The sequence below is a fragment of the Myotis davidii genome, unplaced genomic scaffold (assembly GCF_000327345.1).
Source record: "Myotis davidii unplaced genomic scaffold, ASM32734v1 scaffold478, whole genome shotgun sequence".
Lineage (NCBI taxonomy): Eukaryota > Metazoa > Chordata > Mammalia > Chiroptera > Vespertilionidae > Myotis > Myotis davidii.
The window spans coordinates 4,586,598-4,596,356 of NW_006289570.1; the positions used below are offsets into that span (position 1 = coordinate 4,586,598).

Genomic DNA, 9,759 nt, shown 5'->3' on the forward strand with positions numbered 1-9,759 from the left:
TGTTTCCATCTTTATGAGGTCTCAGAGTTCTGATCACTTAGCTTCTCTCCTCTTGACACCTCATCACATGCTCAGCCACAGCCCTGTGCGTTGAATACCGATTTCACAGTCTTGACTCACACCATTTGGTCGGCATTGCTGGGCCATTGCCTAAACCCAGAAGAAGGCAGATGGCGTTCCTGAGCCTGCGTGGGGGACTGCCAGATAGTGTTGTCCTTTGAAGCAGTCGTAGGTGCTGTCTTCCTAAAATGCAGCGTGTGGCTTCCCTGGGTTCACCATCCTCAGCCCTTCCCAGTCAGGCCCCTCCTCTCACTTACCCTGCCTCTCCCCTCCCCCGGCCTTGGTCTTTCTGCTCAGCTTACCTGTTTCCCTCTGCAAACCACATGCCTCTCATTCTCCTCTCCAGATCTCTGCATCTGCCACCCCCACCCCCCGGGAGAACCCCTTCTCATTGCTGCAGACGCCCGACAGGGCAGCTTTATTCCAGGTCATCTCATCATGGGCCTGCCTGGATTCCCCTGCAATGAGCTAGGCTGGTATCCTCCCACACTCCTCTGTGTGCTATGTCATTTGGGCGTGCACTCCTGTTAGCTGGGATGGTTGCGGAGCCTTCCCTCACCCTTGGCTCCCCACCTGTTACCTTTATACAGGAGATCCCCTGGCTGGCTCACCTCTCTTCAGGATTGGCTCTGCATGTGACCGTGCAGCTGGAGTACTGGCTCTGGAGGCTTCGCGAGAAGCTCGTTTTGTTCCTTTGGGATCTGATGTTTGCCAAACGCTCACACGTGGGCAGGACCAGCTGCCCATGTCACCAGGTTTATCAGTTATCTATCACTGTGTAACTTTGAGGCTTAAAACAACAGTGATTTCATTATCATCTCTGGGTCTGTAGTCTCAGTTGGAGTGGCAGGACTCTCAGATTCCATCTCTGGGGGTCTGAGACTTTAGTGGAAAGAGCCTGCTATGGAGTTAGAGGTCTGCGCTGCCTAGCAGGACGCTGGGCAGTCACCCTTCTCCGTTGCTTGGTGTCTGCGAGGGCTCAGACCACAGCAGGCATGCCCTGCACGTGGCACCAATGCAGGCCCTCCTCCTTCCTCCCTCTGCCCACTGAGAGCCCTTCCATCAAGCCTCTAGCAATCAGGCCCCACAAGCTTCACCTCCCAGCTCTGACTCCAGGGCCTCTCCCGGCTTCCAGGGTCTGAGTATCTGAGGATTTGCCCTGAGGCTTGCTTTTGTCTTGAAGCTAGTGAGTTGGGGAGCCTCAACCCGTTCCTTCTCTTGCGTCCTACAGAAACGAGGGCGAAATGGCCCACACCTGCCGGGGCACCATCAACATGTCCACCGCGCACTTTGACAGGGAGGATTACTGCAGCATCGTGCTGACCAGTGGGGCCAAGACCTACCACCTCAAGGCCGGCTCGGAGGTGGAGCGGCAGCAGTGGATCACCGCCCTGGAGCTGGCCAAGGCCAAGGCTGTCCGCATGAGGAGGAGCCATTCAGGTAGAGCGCTTGGCGCAGTGGGTGTACGTGCAACGTGGTGGGTCTGGAGAGAGTGAGAATCGAAGGCACTTGGGGGATGGGGGTGACCAGGAGACCCAGTCGACTCCAGACCAACCCCGGAAGGTCAGGGTGTGCGTTCGCCCTTCCCGCTTGGCTCCGTGCGCTCTCAGCAGTGAGATGCTTACATCGTTGGGGTGGCTGGCAGTTCTAAGGATGGAAATGTTTGTGGGGGTGGGGCTTGTGCCCTTTCTTTGGAAGAATCTGTTCCTGGACTTGAGGAGACCCTTCAGAGTGCGTGCTGAACCCCTCCCCTAGCGCCCAGCCCCTCCCCATACCCTGCTTTCCCTTAAGTTTGCTTATCCTTCACGGAGAGGCCATTCCGGAAACGCTCCCTGAGCCAGCCCCCTGCCTGGGCCAGATGCTAGTATCTGCAGCCTGGCTCAGCCCCTTGTGCACAGCAGCCTCGAGGTTAGCGCGAGCCAGGCCCTCCCAGAGCCTCAGATTCCCCACCTGTCAGTCCACTGGAGGCTTTGGTTACGGACCTCCTAGCATCCTTCCGATCCAAAGACTTCTAGGTCAGTGGGAGCCGGGGTTGAAACCTCCTGTCGGTGTGACCTCGGGCAAATTGCTCGCTGTCTTTTGCCTCATTTCTCTGTAAATAGGCTTAATAACGGAACCACCTCGTAGAGGATTAACCTAGAAATGCATAAGAAGAACTTAGCACATGGCTTGGCAATTGCTCAAAAAGTTAGCTGTAGTTATTAATAATAGTCACCATGGCAGCTTAAAAATAACGCAGGTTCCCAGCTTCCCTTGCCCTGGTAAATCTGAATGAATGAGAGCAGCATGGGGGGCCACCTGCATTTAAGAAAAAAAGTCCCCCTGGGTGTGATTGCCAGACTTAGCAAATAAAAATACAGGTCACCCCGTTTAATTTGAGCTTCAGATACACAACAAGTAATGTTTCTGTATAAATGCGTCCCATGTAATCGTCAGGACATACTTATACTACAGCTTATTTATAGTGCTTCTCAAATTCAGATGAAGAGGGCGACCTGCATTTCATGTCCCTGCATTGAACTGAATCCTGGGAGCCCTCTGCTCCTGCCTCCAGGCGGGGCCCAAAGTCGAACTTCCCAGTCAGAAAACAGAGTATCCCTTCTACTGCCACCGGGGGGCGCTAGAGGATAGCTCATCTGCTCTCTTTGCTCCTGAATCCTGTCTAAGCACCAGCAGGCGGTCTGGCTTGCCTCTTGGTACTTGGGAAGCGTTTTCAGATCTCCAGGTTAGCTTCCCAGGGCTTGCTGGGGGTTGTAAGAATGGAATACAGAGCCGGCCACCCCTCTGTCTTGTGCCTGACTTCGAGGGGGACTAATCCAGCCCCTGAGAGCTCCTTCTCTCCTGCCCTGCTCCCCAGGCTGGCCTGCCCCCCGCCACTGATGTCATAGCCCTATTCTGATATCACAGCCCAGTGCTTGGAATGACGCCAGGCAGCCAAGATTCTGTCCTTAGGGCAACCAAGGCTCACATCTGTGCGGGGCCGAGGGGAGCTTGGGTGCCTGGCGGCCCTGGGGCAGCCTGCGGTCCTGTCGCTCTAAAATGAAAATCCCCTGAAAGGTAGGACTTGGACGGCTTTCCTCCTGCCCTGTTGGTCGTGGCCCCCTAACGTGGAAATAAACTCCCGGGCGTGTGGCGTTGCTCTGGCTGTGTCAACAACTCCTGGCGAGCCTGCTGCTTTAGATGCGCGCGGCCTAGAGAAATGGTGGTGTCTCCTTGGCCCACTCCACATGCCTCTCTTCCCTTTTGAAGGAATGGCTTCCTGGAATGCAGGGTTTCTTGCTTGTTGGGGGGAGCCGCTCCCTAGTGCTTGGAAAATGCCTGCAAGCACTCAGCCATGGCGGGTTCTTCTGTGGCACCTCCTTCGTCCTTACTGTCTGGGTAGGGACACGAGTACATCATCTCAGGACAAAAGGAAAACCCAGCCACATGCGCAGGTACCTCAGACCCCTCGCAAGGAGCAGCCCCATCTGCTCAGCTTGTCAGAGGTGTAAAGAGGTCTCTTGTGAGCTCATTACGTTAGCAAAATATTGACTGGCACGGATTAAACAACACAATGACTGTTCTCTGACTCTGGCGGGCATGAAGCCCCCTGGGGTGAGCACGTTCAAATTCTTGGGAGCAGATCACCAAGATTCTGATCTGATGGTCAGGAACCCCCATTTTTATTATTTTTTTGCTAATCCTCACCTGAGGATATTTCTTCCATTGCTTTTTCAGAGAGAGTGGAAGGGAGGGAAGGAGGAGGAGAGAGAGAAACTTCGCTGTGAGAGCCACATCAACTGGTGTCTCCCGCACACACCCTGACCCGGGGTGGGGAGGGAACCTGCAACCCAAATACTTGCCTTTGACCAGGAATTGAACCCACAGCCCTCGGGTTCGAGGGTCAACACCGGCCAGGGCAGCAACCTGGATTTTTAATAAGCATTCCATTCAGGCCTCATGACAGCGCCCCCGCCCCGTGGAGCTCATTTGAAGAAACATGGTCTGCTCAGACTCCCTGGGTTGCCTGCCGCAGCTGGCTTGGTTCCCCCATTTTCAAATTCCATGCTTTCCATGGAATAATGGAGTTTGTTTTACTATCACATACTTTTAAAATGCACTGGAGCCAGGGAGACAGAAGGGACGGGGTAGGGTGTTCACCAGGTGCACTTGCATCCAGATCTTGGCCCCTCTCTTCTGGGGGTAGGTGCAGCCATTTTTCTTCCTAAGAAGAGGGATTGTATCTACTGGGAGTGCTGTACTCTCCACTATTGACAGCTATTCATGGTCCTCACCTGAATGGAGAGGGGGAACATGGGTGTGAATTATCGGCCAATGAAACAGAGAGTGGTAAAGGGTGTAGCTGAGCAAAGGGACTGGCTTCTGGTGCCCCAGGCTGGACACTCGATGGTGCCCAGAAGGACAGCCATTGCTCATGGATGGGTCAGCAGCTCAAAGGGGGTGTTCTATTTCAGTGGAAAAGCAGGCATTCTGAAATGTGTTTTGTTTTTTTTTTATTGGGGGGATTGTCCTTCATTAGAGGATTAGTAGGATCAATAGGTCAGAGTCATTTGACAAGAAATAGTGGACAGCCCTAAGTGGTTTGGCTCAGTGGATAGAGCGTCGGCCTGCGGACTGAAGGGTCCCAGGTTCGATTCCAGTCAAGGGCATGTACCTTGGTTGCGGGCACATCCCCAGTAGGGGGTGTGCAGGAGGCAGCTGATCGATGTTTCTACTCTCTATCCCTCTCCCTTCCTCTCTGTAAAAAAATCAATAAAATATATTTAAAAAAGAAAAGAAAAAGTGGACAAAGGTTCAGTCTGCATGTGATACATCCTTACCATTAAGGCAGGTTAAGTATAATTTTCCTGCCAGGGCAATCACCTTGATGACTAATTGCTTCCTTGGTAGCTAAAGGGCATAATAGCACTTTCCTTTCGTAATTATCAGACGCGAAAGGCTTATGCCTTGTTGCCATTTAGGTGTTAACCTGCGTGTGGATCTGCAAGCATGAGCTCCAGGCTCTGATGCAGGGGAGGCTGTCGCTCCCTGTGCCACTTACTCCTGAGGCAGAGGGTCCGGGTCAGGTCAGTGGAGCAGGGACATCCCCCTGGCACCTCCTGCATCTCCCTCAGCCAGTGAGAGCTGTGGTTTGGAGATGCACTTGGGAAGGTCAGGGCGAGGCATGCCGGGCTCTGGAACTGGAAGGCTGGCTCTCCCCCCCTCCCCCCACTGGCAGCTGCTGAGTGTCACTTGCATGGTGGCATGAGGGTGGCGAGTGCCAGGTGCCAAGTAGCCCAGTGGCTTTAGTTAGGGATGTGCCCTTATCCAAGGCCATTTGGTCAGAATGCAAGGAGTGAAAAGGGTGTTCCTGAACATTCCTGCCTTTTCAGGAAAAAAAAAGCTTTGTTTTGTGAAAACACTCACAGAGAAAAAGAAAGGTGCAACCATCCCGAAAAATACACGAACGGGAGAAACTTCTCTAATCAGCTAACCTGAAGCTCACTGCCTGTCATGCTTTCTGAACGCAGAGGCGTTTCGATGTAGGTTTATACTTTCTTTTCAGTGGGGGGTCTGCAGCCTTGGCATCTCAGGACAGTGCTCTAACGACTGAGCATCCTGCTAGGGCCAATGAAACACTTAAACTATTTCGGTTGTGCGCGTTTCCTTGTTATCAGAAGAGGCACTGGGACAGCATTTTTCTGCTCGCCGAGTTTTGTGGGGTTTTGGGGTGTTTTTTTTTTTTGCACTAGGATGAGGATTCCCTAAGGGTAAATTCGTAGAAAAGGGATTACTGAGTCAAGTGCGTGCTTCCCATTTTGATATGTTGCCAAGTTACCCACCACAAAGATTGTTCCAGTATTACTCCCCGTTAGCAGAAATGCATGGCCAGGTTAAGGGAAGGTGCTCCCTGGAAATTCCTCTGCCATAGCTCATGTAAATACGCCACGACTATTCCATTGCTACACAAACGCTTATCACACCGGACACTCAGGGTCTCCCAGACGCTATCACAGCGCAAGGCCATTGATAACCGGTGCAGGAGAAAAAGGCGGCAGTGCCCACGGTGACCGCCCGCAGGGCCTTCAGCTGGCGGGGGGCACGGAGCTAGCTGCCCGGGAGTGATGGCAGCCGACCGGGAGCAGGTGGATAGAAAGCCCAATTAGTGGAGCCCAGCGGGCTGGCTTGCAGATGCCTGCGTCGGGCTGGAGGCGGGGGAAGTGGTGGAGGAAATGGATATTCTGTCTTTTGGAAGTGAGGGGGCGGGAACTGGTGAGAAAAACCATCCTCTGCTATTCACTCAAACTTGATTTTCTATCCCATTAAAAACATTATGGTGACATTAAAGGGAATTTAAAAGAAATGAAGACATGGCCATGATCCCAGCCATTCCCTCCGGGCCCCACTCCTACCGTGAAATTGCGGGACCGGGCATCCTGGGGCTCAGGAAAGCCTTTGGATAGGTAGTCCCACGGAAATACCTGGCACTGCTGTTGACCCCTTTTTAGGGAGACAGAGAGAAAGAAAGGATTGTCAACCTGAAACCGCACCCCCCACTTTGTAGTGGTTTTGGTTGCTTGTCTAGTCTCCACACACACGTGATCCTTGATGGGAAAGAGGACAAAGCCGGAGGCTCAGTGTTTGTCTTGAGAATTCAAGGAGATCTCAGTTTGGGCGTTGGATTTGGAGGGGTGTGTGTGTGTGTGTGTGTGTGTGTGTCTTCCAAACATGTTCTGCTCCTTGCTCTCATAACCTGTGTGCCCATAGCTTTCAGGCAATATTTCAGCAAGACTCCAAGACTAAGCAAAATGCAGAAAGCAACCCCAAAGGTTAAAATGTTTTTGTTTGAGATATAACTTGCTGAGAATGCACTGGCAAATGTGCTTAGGGGTCATTTCAAGGCTGATAAAACCTTGGATCAACAATGTAAGATGAGTTAAGGCCTGTTCTCCCATTGTCTCGGTGTTTGCCTTCTTGTGTCACGTGGCTGTCTGGAGCCAAGGACGATGGGATCTGTTTAATCCGTTTTTAAGTTTCGTTGCTTGGGAGGATTTTGATAGTCAAGGCCAAGGTAATTCCTGATGCAAACACTGCCCTTTTCCAGGTTGCAAGAGCTCATATCTGTTGTTCTAGATGTAATTAGTCCTGTCTCTTTACCACATCTACGCCACAGTCTTATGAAATGTATTGCCAGTCTTAATTAATTCTGCTTTATGGGTAGAGAAGACAAACTGTGGAACGGCGGAGTGCCTTAGCTAGGTCAGCGCTCAAGACAGCAGGTCACAGTCATCTCCCAGGGCTGGGGCCAGGCCAGTAGGGATTTCAGGAGCCTTTGCAGTAAAATAGTTTGATTGAGACCCCAGCTAGCCTCCTACCCTGCCCCCAGGTCAATAGGTAAATATCACCAAAATATAACAATAGAGCCAGAGGGTTCATGATCAAAAAACCCATAAGCGTTCATCAAAACAGCAAAAAAACTAAGTATTCAGGAACCACGTACAGAATCTTCAATCGCCATGGTTTGCATAATAAGAAGTAGTTGATGAATGCAAATGTATTTTTCATCGACCATCTGCAGTATTGTTGACAAGAAACGGAGGTTATAAACCCTCCACAAATGCTTCCTGCAGATACCTACTTGCAAGCCCATGAGTAAAAAGTTTGCATTTATATTTCTTAATGAATAGTCCCTTTTGGAAGTTTAATTAGTCATTGTGTCTATGCATGAATCATTCATAACCTGGGTTTGTCACCAGCACACGACAGTTAAAGTCAGATGAATAGAAACAATATTTTCAAGCAAAATGTAAAATACTCTTTGGCCAATTATCATTGGCTGACAACATGTTTTATAGAGATAAAAGTTGATTGGCAGCTGTTTGGGGCTGCCTCCTTGTCTATTGGGGTAGAAACAAACAATGTGAAAAGCACACACTGCAGGCATTTTCTACCCCCCCACCCCACCCCGGCACTTTGAGAGCCCAGAGTCTCTAACGCTCCCCAGGCCACCTGACATCAGAGAGCTGATGGAAGCAGCAAATACATTTTCCATTAGGCAGAAGGTGAACTGTGGCTTTCTCACCCCCTCACCACTGCGGGGGAGAAGGTGCTGGCAGCAGCTGTGTTTTTGAGGAATTAACTGTGGTGAGAACAGGTCCGCGGCCTGTCCAGTGGCTCTGACTTGCCCTGTCATGTGGTTTGCAGGCATTGGAAGGGCCCTGAGCCCAGCCGTGCGATAACGTACTGCTGAGTGCCTTCTCAGTGCTGGTGTATCGCCCGCTGGCCAGGACCTTGTTCTGACTCTCTGGCAGCCTAGAGCCTCTTTCTCCCTGCTCGCCACCCCAAGGTCAGCTTGGCAGCGTGGGGCCTGAGGGCGAGGAGAGAGAGGGAATGAGACTATGAATTAGGTAAGATTCCAAAGCTGGTTTAATATTACTGCCATTCTTGGTAGGACTTGTGTTGGACTTACTCATTCAGGAACTATTGTGTGCTTCTTACTCTGGCTGGTGTGGCTCAGTTGGTTGGAGCATCGTCCCATATACCAGGAGGACACGGTTCGATTCCGAGTCAGGGCACATACCTAGGCTGTGGGTTTGAACCCCATTCGGCGCACGTGCAGAGGCAACCAACTGATGTTCTTTCCCACATCGATGTTCCTCTCTCCTCCTTATTACAAAAAGAACTATTATGTGCTTTTCAATAGTGCTATGCACGCTGCTGGGAACTGCCAGGCCCCCACAAAGACAGTAGTAGCCGTTCTGGGGAGCAGGGATGCCTGGGTACGGGGCAGGTGGGTAGCAGTGTAGATTTTCTGGTGCATGGCCCTGGCGGGGAGTGTTCTGGGGCTCAAGGAAGTGGAGTTGGAGACAGAGGACAAGGTGAAGAGCCAGGCCCCAGCAGGGTCAGCTCCCGCACAAGCACCCGCGGCACCGGGCCAGCACTGCAGCTCGTGGGGTAACTTCTGAATGAAGGGCTCTGACGCGCCAGTGGGTGGACAGGGAACCTGGTTTCCTGGTGAGGGACCGTGAGCAGAAGCTCCGAGTTGACAGGGACAGTCAAGGTCATGAGGCAGCGAGGTCACTAGGGGTCCTGAGACCTGGGGCGGAGTTTCCGTGCCAGAGGCAGCCAGAGCCAGAGCCCCATCTCAGTCCAGGACTCTCCCTGAGGGGCAGTGGGGGGGATTTGAGCAGAAATGGAAACCGTGGAAGTGGTTCTGCATGAACCCTCCAGACTCCAGCAGTCCCATCTGCTGGTTTCTTGACACCCAGGATGTGGGGGAGGGAATTGAGGTCCAGATGCGAGTGGGACCTCAGGGGCCCTTCCTCCCCCAGCTCCCGAGACAGACCCTTACTGGTTAACTCCTTGCACGAGACAGTGGAGAAACGAGGGCTTGGGCCGAGGGCCGCTCCCCCTCTGGGCCCTGGCCAAGGTCCAACCCTCTTTGGCCTCGATCGGGGCTGAGATAGCGCCCTTAGCGCTGGGTCGGGTTGCGGCCGAGTTCCGCGCGTTTTAAGAGACTGCGCTGCCGTGCGCCCACGTCCCTCCTCGGAGAGCTAGCCTTTGTCTCGCCGGCCGGCTGGGAGCAGAGCGCCTCTGGCCCTCGGGGGGCGCGGGCGGCCTCTCGCAGCGCCCTGTGCTCTCCCAGCGGATCCCTGAGGGGCGGACGGACGGAGGCCTCCGCGGGTGGGTGGGGAGGAGGCGGAAGGAATGAGGACATTG

At 52.8% G+C, this 9,759-nt stretch overlaps 1 protein-coding gene across 1 annotated transcript in view; it reads left to right on the plus strand.

The window, feature by feature from the left end:
• The window catches only part of OSBP2 (oxysterol binding protein 2), a gene marked incomplete at its 5' end in the record, with an annotated part of 53,495 nt that overhangs the window by 6,128 nt on the left and 37,608 nt on the right, over positions 1–9,759 (plus strand). Inside the window, one exon of the mRNA XM_015562836.1 lies at positions 1,292–1,500. Coding sequence (XP_015418322.1) covers positions 1,292–1,500 — 209 coding nt within the window. The remainder of the gene's footprint in view (positions 1–1,291; positions 1,501–9,759) is intronic.